We start from the raw sequence: 22,047 nt of genomic DNA, 5'->3' as shown, positions 1-22,047 counted from the left end.
GGGGAAAGGGGCAAAGTGCAAAGGGGCAAAGGGGAAAAGAGAGAGAGGGGGAGAGGGGGAGAGGGGGAGAGGGGGGAAGGGGGGAAGGGGGGAAGGGGGGAAGGGGGGAAGGGGGGAAGGGGGGAAGGGGGGAAGGGGGGAAGGGGGGAAGGGGGGAAGGGGGGAAGGGGGGAAGGGGGGAAGGGGGGAAAGGGGGAAAGGGGGGAGGGGGGGAGGGGGGGAGGGGGGGAGGGGGGGACGGGGGGGACGGGGAGAGGGGGAGAGGGGGAGAGGGGGAGAGGGGGAGAGGGGGAGAGGGGGAGAGGGGGAGAGGGGGAAAGGGGGAAAGGGGGAAAGGGGGAAAGGGGGAAAGGGGGAAAGGGGGAAAGGGGGAAAGGGGGAAAGGGGGAAAGGGGGAAAGGGGGAAAGGGGGAAAGGGGGAAAGGAGAGATGGAGAGATGGAGAGATGGAGAGATGGAGAGATGGAGAGATGGAGAGATGGAGAGATGGAGAGATGGAGAGAACTACACAGGAGAGGAGTGGAGAAGAGAGGGGGAAGCAAGAGGAAGCAAGGGGAAGCAAGGGGAGAGGGAGGGAGAGGGAGAGAAAGGAGAGGGAAAGGGGAAGGGGGAGGGAAGGGAACGGGAGAGGAGGGAAAAGGGAAGGGGGAGAGGGAGAGGACTACGCATCAAAAAACCACCAGGGAAGGGCAACAGGGCTGTCATCCATCCAACAGACTAAGAACATTTATTCAGACTGACAGAAACATATTTTCATCTCTTCTGGTCCATCACAAGATATGGAATTAGCTCCCAAAGATGTACTTTAAAGTTCATCAGTGTCTGGGGAGAAAAGAGACAAGATTCCTGGTGTTACTTTTACAGGAGAGAGGGGCAAAGAGGTCACTGTCAGAACATTACGGCTACGAAGCCAGAGCTGAACACTCTCTGTGATTAAAAGCAGGCAGCAACAGAAGGAAATTGGCTCAGGGGCTTCCTGCTTTGAAACAGCACCAGTCACTGCAAAGCTGTGACTCTGGAGTAATCAGTACAAAATAGGTGCAGTTCCTCCTGGGACATCTGGCCTCACATCACAGAACATGTTTGATGCCATGGATGACAAACATTCAACTCCCCTGACGACTGCCTGAACACTACTGAGTGATCTTTCCCTAAAGAAAGGAGAACTTTTGTCACTGATCAGCCTCTTCTTGCCTATTCAAATAAAAAGACTGCAACAGAGGAGCTACAAACACAAGCAATGAGTAAGGGAAAGCACAGACCAAGAACTGACAGCAGAGGGTGTGTGTTATGGGTCAGTGCTGAAGGCAATCACTGGAAACTTGGTTTGGTGGTTTTTTTCAGGCAGCTGCTTAAAGCTCTACAAAGCATTTTGTAAGCAGAAAGTTTCCATGTTCAAGTAAGTGTAAAGCTAGCAGAAAAAACCCTGTGCTTAGCACAGGAACTAAACAGCTTTCAAGATGTTGTTTTCAAGAGTTAGGAGCAGTCACCTTTGTACTTACTCTAACATGACACATTACCATGTCCAGCTTCTTCAGAGACAAATTCATCCTGTTCCTGCCTGTACTAGAATTATACAGAAAACACACCATTAACATTGTGCAATATTAAACTTCTAAAACATTCTTCCAATCCACACAAAACCAGGCAAAAACTCCAAGGGCCAAAGAAGTGAGGCCATAAACCAGCAGAGTGGAGGGAAGGGCCCTCTCTCCAGGACTAAAGGGAGAGCAGTGACCAAATTTACAGCTCCTCCAGGAGTACCCCATAAAAACCCAAATGCCTCCTACACACAGTGGATCTCCCACACTGAGGTATAAAGTGAGATTTGTGGCAGATTTATTTATTATAGTCATACATCCTAGATAAGAAAATTTAATTTAAAGCTTAGCTCAGAACATCCTATGGCATCATCTTGGGTTTCTGGGCACTCCTGGAAAACAGCCCTCAAAACCCAAACTTTTCACCCCTAGCACACCTAGATGTTGTGTTGGGATGAGGAGGAGTTACACCATGAGTAATCCCTGCAAATGAGTTGTAAGTTTAGGTTAAAAAGCACAACCTTGCATGCTGATGCTCTTCAGCAGTAGCTGAGGATGGGATTTCAAAATGTTTACCTTGTCTGCAGAAGAGGAAATCCTGTTCATCAATGGTTCTGCTCCTCTGGGTGAACTGGGGATGCTTCCTACTGGACTTCTGTTCAGAACCAGACTGGTGCCAGGATCTCCCAGGTGAGTTGAATGGTGAACTGGATTTGCAGCCACTTCCACGTGTGTTCTTTTATCTTCCACGAAGCTTTCTGTTGGCTTTTCCTATTTTTTTTTCCCATCAGTTCTGAAAAATTCAGACACAAAGAATTATCTCTGGCAGGAACCAGGAATCCCAGTAAAGGGGATTAGGAACCACCAAACCCAACAGTCCCTCCTTTCCTCCAGCCACCCACCCAACTACCATCTCCCAAAGGAACCTTTTTTTTTTTGGCACTAGGAATACAAAGTTTTTCCCAGGGTAAAAGCATTGACAGCACTCCTGGAGTTCTTCCCCCTCTTCCCTCTTAAAGAAACTGAAAAATGAAGAATAAGGTGGTTATCAGACACAGGCAGGTATTCACCTCACTCAAACACTCTGGGGTTGAGAGGAAGAAAGAAATGGAATTTTAAAGCACTCTTCACATCACTATTCAGACAAAGAGCACACCAGTGTCTAATTACTCAACAGGACTAGTTCCTGTTTTCCAGAAAATAAAAATTAACAAAATGGGTACAGCAACTTTTAAATCTTTGCTCTGCCTGGGACTGGTGGAATTTGCAGAAAAGAACTTTAACATTCCAATCAGTCTTCTGACCAGTTAATTAGCCCAACACAGACACAAAGAAGAAATTTAAATATTGCTGCACATCACAAAATAGAGAAGAGAAAGCTTAGTGGCTGAGATTGACTTTTTTGAGGAACAGGCAGCTCCCAAAAGACAGAATGCAGAAATGAACAGCAAAACACTGCTCAGAGCCTTCAACACTGCAAAAAGTCTATCCTTTACCTCCCTTTTTTTTACTTTTTCAGCCTCATACTTTAAGACTTGTTCTCTTAAACCAGCACACTTGGCCTTTAATTCCTTGTTCATCTTTTCCAGCGTGGAAACTTGCTTTTCAGCAGAGTTTGTGGAAAATGTCATTAAAGCATCCCTGTGCAGCAGCTGATGGAATAAATGGCCTTCCCTCTGGAGCTGGGCCAATGCCTCCTGTGTGGACAGAATCACAGAACCACAGAATCATTAAGGCTGGAAAAAACCTCTAGGATCCTCCAGTCCAACTGGGAAACCAACACCACTAAACCATGTCCCCAGAGTGGGAATAATGTGCTCCACTCTCCCCTGAGGTGTCACACAGGACCCTTCTGCCCAGCCCTGCCCCAGATGCCCAACACCAACAGGATGCCTGCCCTATTCCCCTCATGAATGCCATCAGAAAAAATCTTTTTCAAATACTTCCTGACATGGCCAAAAAAACATTTACAGAAGCAGGGATAACACCAAAAGTCACCAAATTTCAAAGATTTTTGCATGAGCTTTCTCTTACAAAGGGGAAGACCAGGCATGTCTAATCACACACATCTGCCTGTTACAGACAAATCTCCCTCTTCCCTTCAATATGCATTTTGCATGGGGAAAAAGCATTTGACTGCTTTGTTTGTCTGCACAGCACAGCAGGAACAACACTGCTCAAAACTGAAGCAAACCAGCTGGAAACAAAGCAGCACTACAGCAAATATCCTGCATCTGGCAAGGATTTTTCCTCATCCTAAGAGGACTGTACCCAACTTCAGACAGTAACACAACTTTCCTCTGCAGGACTCTGCCATCACCATTAGTCACTTTCTGGTTACTTTTCTTTACCTTACTGTATAATCCAATTTACTCTATAATGCCACTTACCAGTCCAGACTCTAATGCAAAATATTTGGCTTCACATACCTGCACCCCAGAGCTGGCAGTGGCTTCCTTTAGGCCTCTGTTTTTGCTGGTGATGACGTATGGAAAGCAGATCCTGAGTGCTCACCTACAGGAAAAACAAGAGACTTTTACAACCAGCATGACTGAATGCTACTTATTTACTCCTAGAGTGCATCTTGATTAATGGTGAGAACAATCTTAACACAAAACATCACATCCCCTCAAATTTATGGCCAGCTAGAGAGAAAAGGATCAGAACACACATTTCATGTGCATCCATGTTAAATCCTTTCTTTGGTGGCATTTTACTGTCTTATGTAAAAAAGAAAGTTTCTGAATATCAGTATGGCCACACATAATTCACTCCAGTGTCTTCAAGGTGCAGGATCTCTCTCTCAGATAAACTGTGTGCCATGCAGTAACGAGCAAGATGCTTCCAGCAATGCAAAGGGGGCCTCCTCCTCCTCCTCCTCCTCCTCCTCCTGCTCTGAGGCCTGAGGCTCCTCCACTGTTTCAGTAAAGATAGGTGTACAATATTTCTTCTGTCACTTGGTCAGTGTTCATTCAGGTCACACACAGCAACGTGCATGCAGCTTGCTGCCACAAAACACTTGGTTCAGAGGGAGAACACAGCAAAAAAAGCAAGAAGGGCACTTCCTTGATACACACCACTGTTTGCAACACAAAGCCACAATTTCAGTTCTCAAAGAACGAATGAAAAAGAACAGGAATCCCACCAGGATTCACAAGTGAGGGAAAAAATTCAGTATCAGAAGTCCACACAATATTTGGTCATTTACTGTGCATTCATAGAGGAAGAATCTCAATCAGTATTAAACAAATCATTCCTCTCACCAGTCCTGTTCTCTGCAGTCCCTGTCAAAATATCAGGACTTTCATTAAAAATGTACTTGGGGACACATGCAGCAATTGCAGCCCACAATTCTTTCTTGAGTTCTTCCTGCTCCTGATTCTCCTCCATTTCTTCCTCTTCAGGTGACTCTTCCTAAAAGAGATCAAACCAAACAGCTGGAAAGAGCTGAAACAAGGACCTGCTTTTCCCCCCACTGCCAGCTTGAAAAAGACTTTTCCTGCCTAAGACAGAAGGGAAACTTGGCTGAGCTTGCTTTTACAAGGCCTTCAGCTTTTCCATGGAAATCTGCAGCAGCAGAAAGAAATGCCTCCTGTCCTCAGTCTCAGCCCTGCTTCTGCACAGCCCCCAAGAAGCACTCCCTCACGCCAGCCCAGCTTCATTTCAGTTACAGCAAGCTCTCAGCTGCTCCTGGATCTCCCTCCTACCCTCCCCAGCCCCACCATGGCAACCTCCCTGTCCTTCACACAAAGTACCTGAGAACCACACAGAGATGTCCAGTGACCTTCCTCAGCTTTCTCCTTCTGCAGAGCTTCCAGCTCTGCCTGGAGACCTACACACCAGGGAAGAAGGGAGAGATGCAGTGGTTTTAGTTCACTCTGCTACGCCCCTGCTCTTTTTTTGAGGTTTTCTTTATTCACCAGGGACCTCCATTTCTAGAACAATCACATTGTCTTCAACCATATATGAGTAGTAAATTAGAATGGATGTGAATAAAAGGAGTTATTTATTTATCTTGCAATTGGCACCTTGCCAGACTTACTCACAGGAGAGGAGTCACTGGGAATGTCTGGAAAATGAGCCAGCTAAGGGAGGAGCAGGAGGGAGGAAGGACTGGCCAGGGACAGAGGCTTAGGAGGTGATTAATATCTTTATTTGAACTATATGGCTTTTTTATTTCTCAAATGAATATTCCTTTGTTTTCAAAATTTAATTCTCTCACTTTCTAGAGTAAGAAAATAAATAAAAAAACCCAACTGCTTAGCAAGTCTACTTGCAGAGCAGGACATCATGCAACCTTTTCCTTACCAGCTTTCCCGTACTCCAGGAAAATGTTCCATAACTCCAACAAGTTTGGCTTCTGCTCCTTCTTGACCTAAAGATTTATTTTAGAAAAAATGTTTCATTTCTAAACGCCCTAGTAGTCACAACAATAAACATTGTTTTCACATCAAATATTGAACAGGAAATATAATCAGGTTGTCTTTTTCATAGTGCTTAGGTGCTGCATTTATCTTACACTTGTAACTACACAAACACTCCTCACACACCCAACTCAGTGAGTATTCCACCCCAAAAGACTCTGCAGGCACCCTTCTGCAAAGTGCTTCCAAAACTATCTTTACATGCAGAACAGTTTCACTCATCTGATTTTTATCTTTCTATTACTGAGTAAAATTCAGCTCTCACAGTTTCAGAATGCTTCCTTGCAAAGGTGCAGAATGCAAGGCACTGTTAGCAGCACCAGACCTGATGCATAAATCAGCCTCTGCAAGTACACTTACCACAGTATCCCTAAATTTCAGTCTCACAGCAGAAAAATGCATCATTTCTATTTAAATCAATGCAAGAAAATGAGATCATGTCAAAACTAAAGATGCTGGCTGGCATCTCCAGCATTAGGGAGTGGGTTGAACTACCACACTCAAGTTCCCCATCACTACAGAATCCCAGCATCAGCAACAGATGCTGCTCCAAATGAACAAGAAATAAAATAATGGGAGTGTGTACCTATGACTTTGGCCCCAAACCACAAATCTACTGCTTGCTCTGCCACAGCTACAGGTCTTTTTGCAAAAACTGACAGAAACAATGACAGAGAAAACAATGCTGCCTGGAACTGCAGTTTCTTTCAAGCCCAGAGAAAACTTGCCTTCAAGAGATGTATTTTTCAAGGACATTTTCCTCTAACTGCACCATACCTTAGGGCTAAAGCAGATGGATTCTTCAGAATCACTCCAAGTATCATCATTCCCCTCCTCCTCAGAACTCCTTCAAAAACAAAGCAAAATGAGTGCTATGTCTCTAAAATCACCTCTCAAGCAAGTGGGAGGGGTTTGTAAAGTCTCACCTTATTGAGCCTCCTTCACAAAGGTCATCTGTGGCTGTTCAAAGATTCAATGACATGCTGACATTAGATTTGGCAAGCACACAATTAAACAGTACACACAAACATTGAACATGGACAACTCCACAGCTCATACAGAATGAAACTGGCCACAACTGGACCCAAATGGGTGTGGTGACTGCTGCAAGAGTCACACCTGAGGGTCGGCGTACGGATGGATGCACCTCTGTGCCTCCTGGAACACTCTGTGTGGCACCTGTGGGGGCAGCTCCCTCTGTTGTTTTATTATTTAGAATACAAATCACTATCCACCTTCTCTACCCCTCCTGCTCAGTAACACCTGATATTTCAAGCCAACAAATGCTGGGGTTCTCTTATGACAGGTACCCAACACCCAATTCCCTGCTGACAGGGCTGTAACATTTGCCTCAGAGCAGCAGGGAGTGCTGCTTCTCTTGATTTGACCACAAGCACATGCAATGGATGTGGCACAAGGACTCCTCCCCAAAACATACACTTCAGAGGACCTCAGAAGGTCTCTCAGCATCACCCCAGCTTACCCTCTAACCCTCTGTTGCTGCAGCACAGCAAAGGGACTCTCATGATGTGCTTTGCAGTGCCAGCCAGACTGCACTCTTAATGCCAAGAAATGCTCCCTGAACACTCTCTGTGTCCATTTGCCACACAGTGCAGATATAACACACTTAAAAAAACTAAAAGAAGAACAGGTCCCAAGCTAGAGTTCATTTATATTCAAAAATTAATTCTGTAGGACACAACCCTGTCAGTAGACATGGAGCACACCAATCACAACTGCCCTTACAGCCTGACAAGGCCAAAAAGTAACAAATCAGCACATTCACAAAGCTTCTTGTGCTGCTCCTCCTGATGCCTGCACTGAAGTCACCAGGGAGCACAGTCAGTGCTGACAATACAAACCACCTCAAGAAAAGGCCACATCATTGTCCTCTTGAGCTCCTCCATACTTAAGGATCCTACCTCCTCTGTCCACAGCAGGTGCACCCCACAGAAATGGAGCAGCTCCTGCGTCCTCAGCAGTGATGACTATGCTGCTATCTTCTGGATCACATGCAGGAGCTTCTCCTCTGTTCTCCTGGTCTGGTTTTGCTTCCAGCTCTCCAGCAGCTCCTGCCCGCTCAGGAATTCGAAGTATCTTGAGTATGTTGTCACCTTGAGCATCCCCTGCAGGAGCTTCTGATGTGTTCTCCATTTTTGCCAGATATTGACTCAGACTGCACAGAGAAAGAAATACAGTTGGTAAAAAGAACCACATCCTGGCATACACCATCCAGCACAACAGTTAACACCAACTTATTACCCACCCTACACATATTCCTACAAATTCTCAGCATTCTCCTCACTATTTGTTAAGGGTAATTCACACAGAACTCACTGCAGGGCTCTTCCCCTAGAGATGCACATTGACACCTTCCAAGTTCCAAGCTCCTGCTTGGAACATTTTTTCAGTCTGCCTTTTAGGCACACATAACCACCTGAGAGAAGGAGCCCCCACAGCTACAAAGCTGTGCATCAGAGCAGTGAAGGGCTCTCAGTCAGATCTCCTCTGAAACAAAAGGCTGGTGGTTCCTGGGCACTGCAGTGCAAGTCAGCAAGGACAATGGTGCTGGGCTGGGCAGAGGCTTTACACGCCTGTCAGCTTGCCAAGTTCCTCCTCTGGCTACAGACACTTTGGAGAGTTCCTGCTGGGCAGACCTCAGCTCAGCAACAACACTTGAAAGATTCTCTAACACACAATCCTGGAGAGAAATTTCCCTCAGCTTCCAAATTAACACTACACACAGTGTCTCAGTCCTAACCAAACACCAGCTGACAGAATTGCTCTGGTACCCCCCTCCACCCTCCCAAGGGAAGATAAAAGGGGAACAGGGAAGAGAGACTTGAAGGTGTGAAAATAAGACCCAAACAGCTTTGCTCAAAGAGGAAGAGACAGGAACACGTGGGACAAGGAACAAATATCTGCAAGTCTATACCAAAGCCCATCTCCATGGTCACAGCTCTAAGTGTCCCAGGGCCCCTTGCAGCAGGGCCGACTCAGGAGAGGGGTCCCCAGCTGCCCCCAGCACCTGATGGATTCGGATCTTGCCGAGCACGGGCGAGCTGATGACAAAACAGGAGCCTCTGCCCAAGAGCTCCCAGTGCAGCCCAGCAGCAGGGAAGAAGGGAGCAGGCAGGGACCAGGCTGCCCATCCTCTGGCCTTTCAGAGAGGCTGGCAGGAGATGGGAGGGAATCCTGAGCCCTGCCTCTTCCACCCCTCACGGCTCCCTCAGGCTGCTACACACCCTCTCTCTTGGGCACAGCAACCACACCCAGCACAAGACATCACTGAGCACACCTTCAACACAGCTCTAAACACACCATTAAACCTTGGTGCTGCCACCAACAACATTCCAAAGCCACACTGAGAACTGACCACTTCTTCTCATCAGAAAGTTCAAAGGTTACCTCCAATACCCATGAAGATCAGCATAATCCTCAGCTGTGTTCCCATCAGTGTCTTCATGGGAAATATTGGCACCGTAAGAAAGGAGAACTTGGACCAAATTCAGCTGCCCAACAGAAGCAGCAATCATCAGTGGGGTTCTGAAAGATGCAAAACATCCTATCAAATGGATCATTTGACACAGACACAGAAACATTCGTTTCATTCCTGCTTGCTCTCAGAAAAAGTCTTTTCCCCATTACATTCCAATGAACAAAAGAAAAAGCAGGGTCCAGTAGAAGCAACAGTAACATGGGAGAGGGAGTCAAAACAGCTGCGTGGGCAGACAGAGCTGCCACATGCACAACACTTCAGTGCACACGAGGCTGCTGTGCACGAGGTGGTTTCTCAAACTGAGGCACTGCTGCCAGGCTCATGACACATCTCCTGCCAGACAATGCCTCCTGGACATCCCCAGTGCAGAAAGCAGCCCCTGAGGTACCACAGCAGCCAAGCACACACTGCTTTCACACAGAACTCTCACAGAAACAGCTCCTTCCCAGTGCCCCCTGCTTTTGCTCAGAGCACATTCCCATGCTTCTCAGCAATCCAACAGAAAGAAGACCAACGGGACACATCTGGATAAACCCCTCACCTTTGATGCTGGTCTCGAGCATGCACGTCAACTCCTGCTTTCAGGAGAATTTCTACTATCTCTTCCTGACCTTCAGAGACAGCAAGAGCTAGTGGGGTAAAGCCCTCCTGAAAAGTCAGAGAAATACATCATGCTAATAACCAAAGCCAAAAAAATCTGTAAAAGAAATACTGAAGTCACTTTCTGAAAGGACTTGCTGAAGAAATAGAAACATTTACCTTATTCTTGGCACGATGATCAACATAATGCCTGAGTAACAGCCTCACGAGGTTTTTATCATGAGCCTGGATGGCCAGATGGAGGGCAGTGTGGCCATCGGTGTCGGTGAGATTTGGGTCGGCACCGTGCTCTAGCAGGAAAGCCACACAGTCTTCTTGATGAAACTGTACTGCCTGGGAACAACACACAAAAAAGGGAAGACTTGCAAAATTCACATTTCACTCCATCACAGCTCACCCAGCTTCTGAGCACAGGGAAAGAAGAGCACCTGCAAAGATGATCTGACAGGTGCCTGTCCCACTCCAAATCCAACAGGCGTGTTTCCGCACAGCTCTGCGCACAGAGTCCTGCCAGACACCTCTCCTTTCATGCACACTCAATAAGCCCCTCTGCCAAGAGCAGAACTTCTCTCACTCACCCTCATCAGGGGTGTTCTCCCAAAATTGTCAGCAGCATCCAACCGGCAGCGGTGCCTTACTAGAAATCTGACGACCTCTGTGTGGCCGTTTGCAGACGCCAGGTGGAGAGGTGTCCTGAGAATTAAACATGGGAGCTTAACACTGACAGACAAGGAAAGAACCAAAGCTGTGGCACCACCCAGCCCGGGGGACCCTGCCCAGACCCTGCTGCTCCTGCTCCTGCTGCTGCTGCTCCTGCTGCTGCTGCTGCTGCAACCCCGCACACATCACCCACAGGGCAGGAGAGACCTGGGGAGGCCTCAGCAGCTGCAAGAGAACCCTGCAGGGAGAGCAGGGCCAAGCAGCAGCCCAGCACCTCCAGGAGCACTGGCGCCCACCCAGCAGCTCCCAGCACTGGAAAGCTCTCGAGTTCCCCCTCCCAGCTGACAGGGCACATCTTGCTTTGCAAGCAATCAGCTCCAAGGGGATCCCACACAAACCCTGCAGGGGGGATGCTCCCGCACGCCACCCGAGGTGTCCCAGCAGCGGCCCACAGCCCCTCACCGATTCTCCCTGTCGCGCCGGTCCATGCCCCAAATCTCCATCCACCGGCGCCAGCGCCTCAGCCAGGCCAGGTGGCCGCGGGCAGCCGCGCGGTGCAGCCTGCCCAGACCTTGCTGCTGAGGGTCAGGGGCGCCGGTGCCGGCAGCGGCAGCACCGCAGGGCTGCCCAGGAGCGCTGACAGAGCGGGACACCCGACGCTTCCTGCTGAATTTCTGCCCCATCTCAGCAGCTCTGGGGGCTGTGGCACGGGCACAGCCCCACGGGAGCAGCGGGAGGCAGCCGGCAGAGCCGGAGGGGTGGGGGTTAATGACAGGGGAAGGGCAAAGGCAGGGACAGGGCAGGGAAGAGACAGACGGGGACGAGGTGGATGACAGGGGAAAGGCAGGGACGAGGCAGGAGAAAAGAGCAAACCAACGGCAAGGACCAGGAGCAGCCAGAGAGACACAGCCCAGCACAGCTCAGCACAGGAGCCACAACGGCAGAGTCGCCCCTAACGGCAGTTGCCAGGGGCAACCGTGGGCGGGGCCGAACCACCTGTGGGGAGGGGGGGGGGGAGAGAAGGGACTGAACCAATTCACGGGGGAGGGAAGGGACTGAAGGAAAGGAAAAGGCTCCTTTAATCCTTAAACCTTGCACTGGTTTAAGCCTCAGCATTCATTCAGTGCCACTACAGGTGACAATGGTCCCTTAAGTATCTGAGAGAAGCTGAGAAGCTCTCCCCCACCTCTATGAGCCATACAAAGAACTGGTAAGTTCTGCTCCTGGAGAGGCTTTTCCATAACCAATTCAAAGGAGTTGATAGAGAGGGTAAAATAACCCTTCCTGTGTAACCAACTTCTTGTCTCTCACTTGTCATCTTGTCCTGGTTTGGGCCAGGATAAAGGTGATTTTCTGTTTTGTACTTTTGCTTTCAGCTAAGTCTCTTGTAAGTAGTTGCACTTGCTGAAATTAACAGCAAGTTAATTAAATGAATGGCAAACTAGCTTCCTCTGACTGCACAGAGCTCACTGCAAAAGTTCCACTGCCATTGCACAAGTACAGGGAGTTTCCCTAGACAAGTCTAACCCATAACTAGAGGGAAATGGATATCTAGAATTCTCCTGGCACAGTTAACACAAATGTTAACTGTCACCATGCCACATGTGTCACACCCAGCTACACAGAAAATCATCTCAAAGTTCCCTGCTGCAAACACATCCTCTGCAGGCCCCAGCACCAGCCTGACCTTCCACAGGCAGCCCAGCTTTTGAACAGCCAGCCTGAAATGAGCCACTAATGGAGCCCAGGAGACCAGATTCCTTCTTGGAACCTAGGACACATTGCTGGCTCATGAGCAGCTTGGTGCCCACCAGGACCCCTCCCAGCCTGTGCTGAAGGTACAGAGAGGATCCAAGGCTGTGTCATTAGATACAGATTATTTAAGCTGGCAGACTGCAGGGCATGAAGAAGCAAGAGTGGAGGGGCTGGGACATGTGAAAAGCTATTAGACAAACTTTTCTGTCAGAAATCATAGAATCATAGAATTGGCTGGGTTGGAAGGGACCTCAGAGATCATCAAGTCCAACCCTTGATGATAGAAATGAGGGACAAACATCAGTGACAATGTCACTGATGCTCAGCAAAAAAACCAAAACAATTACCAAATGGGCCACTGAGACTTTTCACTTCACTGTTTGATAGGAGCTGGAAATACATCAAGAGTAAATTCACTGAAGTGCTTTTTTTTGTTGGTGGTGATTTTCACAGCTAAATCATACAGAGAAATGCACTCAACAGGCAGCTGAAAGAAACTCGACCCCCATGTTACCTACAAATAGGACTGCGTGGGGGTACCAGATTTAGAATAAACTAGGTTTGATATTAAACTACATTTAATATTAAACAATGTCTTTCTTCCAGTAACAAAAGAGAGAATTTTGGTCCCTTGTAACAGGCACTGGGACCACAAAGTGAGCACCTTATCCTACTGCAGATTTTCCTCTCAGAACGACAGGATGTTGGGACACCTGAAACACCCCAGGCGTGCGTGGCAAAGCTACTGACTGCCTTTTACTTGTCAAAATAGGGACAGAAGAGGGAAAGAATATTCCAGCACACTCCACCTCCAACCACCAACCAAGCACCACAGGTATTCTTACCTCTAAAACTCCTGCTCCACAATGACAGGCAGCAACCCCGCTTCTTCCCGTGACACTCCACTCCTCCTCAGAGCCAGGGACTGCAGGAAGGCTCAGCCAGGGCTGATCTCCTCCCCCCTGGGAACAGCTCCCTGAGCTGACACACAACCCCATCTCCATGCTGGCAGGAATGGGTGCCTGAGGGCTTTCCCTTGCTGTGGCCTCTGCAGTGAGGCAATGAGCACTTCCCAGAGGAGACTGAGGCAAACAAGTCCTGGAGAGCCTCAGCATTCTCAATATCCTGTGGAGCTAGGTCTGACATTTCCTTTAGGAGAGGGCCTCCATTTCCCTTGCTTCTCCTTTTATTCCCACCTAGGTACCTCTCAAAGCTTTTCTTATTGCTCTTTCCACCCCTGGCAGGATTGAATTCTACCTGGGATGGATGTGGCTCTCCTGCCCTGCTCCCCAGCTGCTCCGACCACCTCTCTACTCCTCCCAGAGTACCTGCCCTTGCTTCCCTCCCCCCCTCTGCATGCTTCCTCCTTCAGTTTGAGGGCTTTTAGGAGCTGCTGGCTCATCCCCGCCACCCTCCTGGAGTTTTTCCCCAGCTGCGGGATGGGGAGTGTGGGGAAACTGCAGCTGCCAGCATGGCCCGGGAACCAAGATGGCCGCCGGGCAGCCCCCTGCATGGCCCGGGACTACAGCTCCCAGCATGGCCCGGGACTACAGCTCCCAGCATGCCCCGGGGCGCTCCTCCTCTCCTGCTGCCTGAGCCCGCCCGACCCCGGGGCTGCCCCGGCCCCGGCCCAGCTGGGAGGGGGAGCAGGAGGAAGGGGATCTGGGCAGGGAGAGAAGGCAGGAAAAAGAGTGGTGAGGAGCGGGAAAGAGGTGGAGGGGAAGGGGGCAAAGAGGGAGGGAGGGAGGGAGGGAGAGGAGAAGGGCGGGAAGGAGGAGAGAGGGGGGATGGAGAGAGAGCGGGCCAGGGGCCTGAGAGAGACAGAAAAGGCCCCAGGAGAGGGGAGTGACAGAGGGGTGGGAGAGGGAGCAGGAGAGAGGGGAAAGGGCGAGGGGAGAGGAAGGGAGAGGGGAGGGAGAGGCAGGAAAGGGGAGAGGCTGCAGGAGAGAGAGGGACAATAAGGCCAGGAGAGGAGAGGGAGAGAAAGATGTGGAGAGAGAGAGAGAGAGAAACAGCAGTGGCTCTGAGACCCGGCAGGGAGGAATTGGGAAGTGTTGAGAGGGAGACAGCCAGTGAAAGCCCAAAGTTGTGATGGGCAAAGGAGAGAGAGGGAGGGATGAAGAGCTGGGGGCAGGGAGCTGGGCAGAGCCCCAGAAGAGCAGTGATGAGCAGCTGGGCCAGGCCCTACCAACCTGGGCTTTCTTTTCAAGGAAGCAAGCTTGTTTTCATTTTTAAGGTTTGATTAGGGACCCTTGGTTTGTGTTCCTGGTTTCTTCAGGTTGATGTTGTTGTTGTTGTGCTGGATTGTGTTGTGTTTTCTGTCTTGAAACCATCATTTCTGGTCTGACACCTCTACAGCAGGTAGGGCAGTGTGACTGATGGTGTGGTCTTGCATATTTCTAGGGAGTCAGTGGAAATGTGTGGCTGGAGCCTTCTGCATCACTTACCCTTTGATTTCTTGAGTGTAAATCTTGCAGTGTTTTTGCTGAGGTGCAAAAATGAAATGGGAGAGCAGATCTTCCTCACCCACCCCCCCCCCCCCCGCCTTCCCCCATCTGAAGATGAACAGCCCAAATCTCTGGGGCTGTGTTCTTTTATTAAACGTGTGTCAGACCTCCAGCCCCAGGGGACTTGTGTGCAGAGAATGGCTGCATGGGCCTGGGGCTTGACCATCATCACCTGGAAGGGAAAAAGGAAAAAAAAGCAGGTGATGATGGGGGACTTGTTCCCAAGTCTGTTTCTTTCTATATTCTCTTGCACCAAGAGACACCCAGACAGCCTGAGCCATCCCCTCCCTTCACTGGCCCTGTGACCACCAAGCCCACTGCATCTCTCTGAGGCTGTCCTGTCATGGCTGATACGACACCCTCTGTATCCTTGCAGCCTGATGTCACCTGAGGGTCACTTAGTGCCAAGAGCTGAAAAGATGCAATCAGTGGGTTCCCCCAGGAGGTTTTAATTCCCCCCTCTCACCTTGGGGTGACTGACAGCTGCATTTCCTTGTGCTCAGTGTGAAAACCTCTGCCAGGTCCTTGTGCTGTTGGTGTCTGAGCTCCCAGCTGTGAACTCTTTTAACCCAGAGCCAAGGTGAATGTTTCAGCAGAAATTCCACCAAAGCAGATCAGGCTCTTCTTGCCCCCCCTTTCCTTAACCACTTGGGGATAAGTTGGCAGCAATCACTCAGTTGCTGAAGCTTTGCTGCTCTTCCTGGAGAGCCTGCCAGAGCCTGTCATCTGCTCCAGGTTCTACAGAAGATGTCTGGAGAGTGCCAGCAGCTACAGACTGAGCAGCCAGGTAAAACTCCTCTGATTTTAGAGGGAAAGGAGACAAACTGCTTTATGTGAGACCAGCAAAGGGGTTTTGCTCTCAGAAATTGAATTATCTGGTAATAAATAAAGGATCTTGACTGCTTTGGGTTACTCAGAGCAGTTGTTTGCAAACTGGGTGATGTTGGAAGCAGATGAAGCTGCTGAGGCATTGCCTCAGGAAAGTATACATCAGGAAATGCCTCCCCACAACACAGGCCCAGCTGCTGGGGACAGGTGAGTGAGGGGCCTCTGGCTGCTTTGCTGTGCTCCTGATCTGTACCAGTCCCCTCTTTGGGTCCCCCAGCCCAGGACTGGCTTTGTCCTTGGGAGCTGGCACACCGCTGGGTGCCAGGCAGGGCCTTTCAGTCTCTTCTGACAGCACCTTCAGCTCACCCTTCTCCCTTGCTTTGTTAGATTCCCAGTCTGCTTCCAGCAGACATCAGGATCTTCTACCAGCTGAGGAGGAGGATGGCCAGGAGATCTTTGTGGATGCCCTGGAGTACATAGAAGAGGTACCTACAGAGACTGCCGCCTGCCTTGTGCCTGCTCCAGCTACCCCCACGCTCAAAGATCCCTTCTAGGGCAGCTGCTGTTTGGGCAAAGCTGGCAAAAAAAAAAAAAAAAAAAAAAAAAAAAAAAAAGACAGCAGTGCCGTGGGTAAAAGGGATCAATAAGGGAGCCCCATTACCTACTCTTCTCCTTGCAGGAGCTGAGTGATTTGGAGAAGCGGCTGCGGAAGCTGGAAATCAACCCTCCAGCCTCCAAGCTCAGTGAGCAGCAGCAGCTCCTTCAGGTCTGGCATTTGCAGAGCAGGTCACAGCTTCCCCACAGTCCAACCCCCTCTGGGTGGTTTCTGCACCCCTCGGGGTACAGGGACCGCTTTTGGAGGGTGGCATAGAAAGGAGCAGAGGCTGCAGTGGGAAGGGGCTCTGGTCACCTCCCTGGCCATGGCAGATTGGTGTGAGCCCTGAGGCTTGGAGGGACCCCAGGGATATAACGGCAGAGTTAGGCTTTGCTGCTGTTCCAGGAAGCCTTGGCAAAGGATCTGAGCACTGCCAGGTGCTGAGCAGAGCTGTGAGCCCTGGGAGAGCCACCAGAGCCCAGGGATGAGCATTGGGTTTTCTTCTTGCAGGCCCTGATATTCTTCACAGACTCCCCTAGAGCAGAGGAACGTGAGAGGGCTGTGATCCTCCTTGGCTGGGTGATGGAGTCAGGCATCAGCCCTTTCCTTTGGCAGGGTAAAGAGTCCCAGGGCCAGACAAGCTCCAGTGCCCCCCTCACCCCTTCCCACTCTCCTGGATACTCTGTGGGTGTCTCGAGTCCCAGTCCTCATGCCAGCACCTCCATGCCATGGGCTGGAAAGGAGAACAAACCAACCCCTTCAGGAAGGGAGGGAGGGAGGGAGGGAGGGAGGGAGGGAGGGAGGGAGGGAGGGAGGGAGGGAGAAGAACAACAATCAGGGCACTTGGCCTGACATCTCTTCCCTGCTTCCCTTCTCCCTGTAGGTATTTCAAACTTACAGACAGGTTGCAGAGAGGACAGTGCTGGTCCTCTCAGCAATTGCAGCCCTCAGAGACTTCAGCACCCATGGCAGACCGGTGGCCTGCTCCATACTGTACATGGCCACGAGAGACCCTGACTTCTGGCTGGTGGATGAACGTGTCCTGTAGCTGCACTGTCCTGCCCGTCAGACCTTCCTGGTGGTTTTCCTCGCTCCCTCCCTCCCAAATCCCAGTGTCTTGGGCAGCAGAAGCCAGGTCAAGGCAGCAGAGGGGGATGGTCAGGGCAGCAGTTGCAGTGGCAGCTGAGGAGATGGTTGCAGTCCAGTGACAGCACCATCCTCACCCGTGTCTCTTCCAGGAACAAGAAATCTTGAGGTGCATCCACAGCACCGTGGAGCGCATCAGCAGTGAGCCGGGCCGGCACAGCCTGGAGTCGCTGCTTCGGCTGCTGGTTGACAGATCTCCCAAGGACACGGTCAGGACTCTGCTGAGGATCAGTCCAGAGTGTGACAGGCACGAGCCCCTCCAGCCCTGGGGACTTACTCCATAGCCGGGCACAGCAGGGTGGCTGAGGCAGCCCTGCTAACAGAGCACTCTGGCTTGCAGGGCTGCCCTGGCCATGTGGGAGGTGATGCTGTCCCCACCCAGAAACACGCAGAGGATCTTCGAGGGACTGCTCAGTGTGATCCAGGTCTTCACACCAGAGGAGCAGGTCTCAGCTGTGAGTGAGCAGAGCAGGTCTTGCTCAACTTCAGGGCTTCAGGGCTGTTCCTTGCTCCCAGGGAAAGCAGGCACAGCCCCTGCTGCCTGCCCCAAACACCCACCTCCTCCAGAACTTGGGGACACAGCCCCTCAAGGCCAGCAGGGACCTGCCCTACACCAAGCCCCTCTGTGCCAGCCCTGTGGGGCTGCCCCGTGCTGCTGGGGCCCCCGAGCACAAACAGGAGCCCTGCAGCATTCTGGGCAGCACTCTGCTTCCCCACTGCCTGCACCCCTTGCCCTGTACTGCAGCTGGAAACCTGGGGCAGGGGCCAGAGTCGGGTGCCAGAGGGGAGGTCACCGTGCTGGCCCAGGGGGGCTTGTGCGGCCACCCTGAAGCAGTGCACTGAGAGCTGCCCCTGTGTCTTCTCTGCAGGCACCCCAGTTCGTGTGCAGGCTCAGCCAGTGGCCCCACTGTCAGGGGAGCCTGAAAGCGTTCTTCCCCGGCCTCCTCATGGCCCTCATCAGTCACCTTGCAGAGGCTGTAAAGATCCTGGGAGACGAGCAGCCTCGGGGCGATCACCCCGACGCTTTGGGGTCGCACCATCCCCTTCCCCTGCCATTCCCCTGGGCCCTCAGCCAGGGCCCCTGCTCTGTGTGTAACTGGACCTCGCTCTGCACACAGGGAGGCAGTTGTCCTGGTTTGGGCCAGGATAGAGGTGATTTTCTGTCTTGTACTTTTGCTTTTAGCTAAGTCTCTTGTAAGTAGTTGCACTTGCTGAAATTAACAGCAAGTTTCTCAGACAGTGTGTGTTTCTAGGACTGATAACACTTGATGTTTACAGTTACTGCTAGAGACTGGTGTGCAGAGCCAAGGACACTGCTCAGCTCTGAGGAAAACATAAAGAGGTCCCACCTGCATCCCTCCTTTGGGGAGGAACGGACAAGATAGATGCCAGAATTGACCAAACAGAGTATTCCATCCCATACACGTCATCCTCAGTATAAATTTGAGGGATCATGAGGGCCAAGCCAGATTTCCTGATTTCCAGCTTCCGGCTGCCTACCCTTCCTGCCTTTCCTCCTTCCATTCCTTCACCCCGGCACCCTGGAAGGATCTCGTCCGTTCATCTGCCTGTGCTCCTGATCCGTGCCAGCCCTTATCTGTGTGTTCCTGCCTCCAGTTCCCAACTGCTGCCGACTCCAGGAGTCCAGCCTGGACTTTCCCAGAGCTGCCCTGCAGCCTTGGTGGTGATGTGAGAGCTATTGGGGGAAAGGGGGGAGGAATGTGGTATCCATTTCCTTGTATATTTGTATATATTTATTAATTTTTCCTATTTATCATTACTGTTTCATTAAAGTTGTGTAGTTTAGTTTCCAACCCATAAGTCTCTCTCCCTTATTCTCTCTCCTTTCTTATAAGAGAGGAGAGAGAGATTAATAGAGAGCGTCTGTTACTCGGTTTAATTGCCGGGCCAGTGTTAAACCCTGACAAGGGGAAAGGAACCGCTCTGAGAGCTGCAGGGCAGAGGAGAGGGGCAGCTGAGAGCAGTCCCCGAGGGGAGAGCAGTGCTGGAGCAGAGACACCTTCCCCTCTGGGGAAAGGAGAGAGGAGAAGGGAGAGAGACTGAGGGGCTGGAAACTCAACTGCACAGCTGGCATGGAACAGCCCTGCTGGAAAGGAAAAGAAGGAAATCTAGACACAGAGAGACAAGAGGCATCTCACCTTCCTGACCCTTGCCCCAGCCATGCTCACGCTGCTCAAATGTGACTTTTTTCTAAAATTTAATGTATTTCAGTTAGTAACTGATGTCACCCTGGTACAGAGTGCTCCTCCATGGGCTGCAGATCCACATCTGCCCCTCCGTGCTCCTCCATGGGCTGCAGGGGACAGCTGCCCTCTCCCCACAGCCTGCAGGGGAACTTCTGCTCTGGCCCTTCCTTCAGTCACTGACCTTGGGGTCTTGTGGAGGGCTGGCAGCAGGCTTCCACCTCCTTCTCCATGGACATCTTGGGCATTTTCTGCCACAGACATTCCATGGTCACCCAGGGCAGCTGCTGACTCCTGAGGGAGGTGCTCTCCCAGATATGGGCACCCCAGGTCTCCACACCCCTTATATACCCCCAGGGTCACCATGGAGACCCCCATGACAATGGTGTCCAGGCACCAGGCCCTGCATCACAAAGCCCTGGTGGTGGCTGTGGAGACTCCCAGGCCTGGAACTGGCTGGGACTGTGTCACAGAACAATGGAATCATGGAATGTGTTGGCTTGGAAGGGTTAAAGATCATCTAGTTCCAACCCATTCCATGATTCCATGATCCCACTCAACTGAAGCCAACCCTGTCCCTGTCCCCATGGAACTCACTTCTTAATCCCATCCACAGCATCAGCCTCACTCAGCAGTGGTGTCTCTTGGAGCTGCTCGAGGATTTCCCTTTGTTCCCATTTTAGGATAAAACTTCAGATGAGTTTACATCACCAAGTACACCTTTAGAGACAGCACTAATACAGATCAATTTCTTTGGGTGGCTACCTTCCAAACTGACTCTTCTTTTTTTCCCTAACTCTACACTGTTTACTTTCTCCAGAGACAAAGCCATGGAGTTTCCATTAGGAAAAGATTTTCTTGGGCAGGAACTCCAAGCTACCTTTTCAGAAGCAAGAACCAGCTCCTGTGCATTAGGCCTTCTCTGATCTTTGGAACTTTCAGGAGCAGTCATTTCACTGGTGAGCACTGTGCCTTTTCACAAAGGGCAATCACTGCTGCTTTCCCAGACAAACTTGCACCTTGCTGAGCAAACGTGCCAGCAGTTCCACAGCACAACACAGCAGTTGTCCCTGTTACACAAACACTCCTCATTTAACTGCTGCAGACCCACTGAAATGTCCATGACTTACTGACAACTCAATTACTCTGCAAACATTGGGTTTCCAACACAAAATTAACAAAATGCCTCAGAGATGGGGAACAGCTTCTGAAGGGCTTCCTTGTGTCCTGAAGCTGAGCAATACTGCAGGGTTACACTGAGGCTGATCAGCTACTCCCCTCCTGTCTTCCCAGCCTGGGAACAACCCTCTGTAGGATAGGATCCAAATGGAAACATTTTGTAAACTTAAACCAATGGCTTCATATTCTTAAAAATCAAAGTTTGGTTCACATCTCAATGGGTATCCAGCTACAGATCACAGCAGAAGATTTAAAAGAACAAAGCAAAGACTCTTGGGTTTTGTTTTTAAGTATTTGACAAGAATTTCCATATACCACAATAGGCTGGGACAGAGAAACAAGTGCAGAGGAGTCACTGATCTGTTCCCACAGAAATAATGAAAGGGTTTAACATACCTGTTTTCAAGAAATAAAACCCCATCTGAATTAGAGCAAATGCTATGAATGTGGTTTGGATAAATGCACTGTGGGAACTACCAGGGTCCCTGGGCCAGCTACACTACCTCACACTCACAGAGAGAGACATTCATGTGCAGAAAGGAATTCAAACTGATCAGTGACAGCATTGCTGATGACAGATTCAGACTGAGTGGTTTCAGACCTACAGGCAACAAGTTTTCATGTTGAAATATGACACACCACTCCATGACCAGCACAGGCTGTATTCTGCACAGGACACAGAGACACACTTGATGAATTTCTACATTCAGATCTCCTAACAGCTTCTCAAGTGCTCAGACCCCACAACTCTGGCTTAGTGTAATGCCTCACCCCATTCTAGTGAGGAAAATGCAGTTATACCTAAAATCAGGATGAAAAAAAAACAAACCATCCCACAACTTAGTGATTTTTATACTGGAAGGACTCTTTTGAGATGCAGAGTTACACATCATATTCCACCCCAGGGGGCAAATCAACATCTAGAGCATTACCAGTCAGGTATTTCCTTGTGTTCCTTATTTGTATTTTAGCAGCAGCAGGACAGTGTTTGCAAAGCTGTAGAAAAATGCTGCCCCGTTTCCCAGTGTCAGTTCCAAGTGGTGGTATCCTGAAGAAAGGCTGAACCTTTGGGAAATGGAAGCAGTCCAAACCTGACAGCAAGCTATTGAA

General features: G+C 50.3%; 3 protein-coding genes across 9 annotated transcripts in view; 1 reads left to right on the top strand and 2 right to left on the bottom strand.

The window, feature by feature from the left end:
- LOC139790522 (POTE ankyrin domain family member G-like) overlaps positions 1-10,868 on the bottom strand; it is a 170,666-nt gene extending 159,798 nt beyond the window's left edge. For 6 of the 7 annotated variants that reach the window (XM_071732396.1, XM_071732398.1, XM_071732400.1 and 3 more), the window contains exons 1-12: positions 10,642-10,868; positions 10,223-10,396; positions 10,005-10,111; positions 9,373-9,510; positions 7,887-8,140; positions 6,891-6,924; positions 6,742-6,811; positions 5,849-5,915; positions 5,296-5,372; positions 4,804-4,954; positions 3,970-4,054; positions 2,117-2,333 (exon numbers count right to left, since the gene is read on the bottom strand). In XM_071732396.1, coding sequence (XP_071588497.1) covers positions 3,999-4,054; positions 4,804-4,954; positions 5,296-5,372; positions 5,849-5,915; positions 6,742-6,811; positions 6,891-6,924; positions 7,887-8,140; positions 9,373-9,510; positions 10,005-10,111; positions 10,223-10,396; positions 10,642-10,647 — 1,134 coding nt within the window. In that variant the 5' untranslated portion in view covers positions 10,648-10,868 and the 3' untranslated portion in view covers positions 2,117-2,333; positions 3,970-3,998. The remainder of the gene's footprint in view (positions 1-2,116; positions 2,334-3,969; positions 4,055-4,803; positions 4,955-5,295; positions 5,373-5,848; positions 5,916-6,741; positions 6,812-6,890; positions 6,925-7,886; positions 8,141-9,372; positions 9,511-10,004; positions 10,112-10,222; positions 10,397-10,641) is intronic. The other variant, XM_071732401.1, reaches the window with a different exon arrangement.
- Positions 1-22,026, bottom strand: part of LOC139790517 (POTE ankyrin domain family member G-like) — a 178,266-nt gene extending 156,240 nt beyond the window's left edge. The window contains exon 1 of the mRNA XM_071732382.1: positions 21,870-22,026. The gene's annotated coding sequence lies outside the window, so the exon portion shown is untranslated. The remainder of the gene's footprint in view (positions 1-21,869) is intronic.
- LOC139790520 (POTE ankyrin domain family member G-like) overlaps positions 1-22,047 on the top strand; it is an 86,780-nt gene that overhangs the window by 49,615 nt on the left and 15,118 nt on the right. The window lies entirely within an intron of this gene.

The sequence above is a fragment of the Heliangelus exortis genome (genome assembly GCF_036169615.1).
Source record: "Heliangelus exortis chromosome W unlocalized genomic scaffold, bHelExo1.hap1 SUPER_W_unloc_1, whole genome shotgun sequence".
NCBI lineage: Eukaryota > Metazoa > Chordata > Aves > Apodiformes > Trochilidae > Heliangelus > Heliangelus exortis.
Note: the sequence above shows the minus strand (reverse complement) of the source record. Positions and strands in the feature narration are given on the sequence as shown.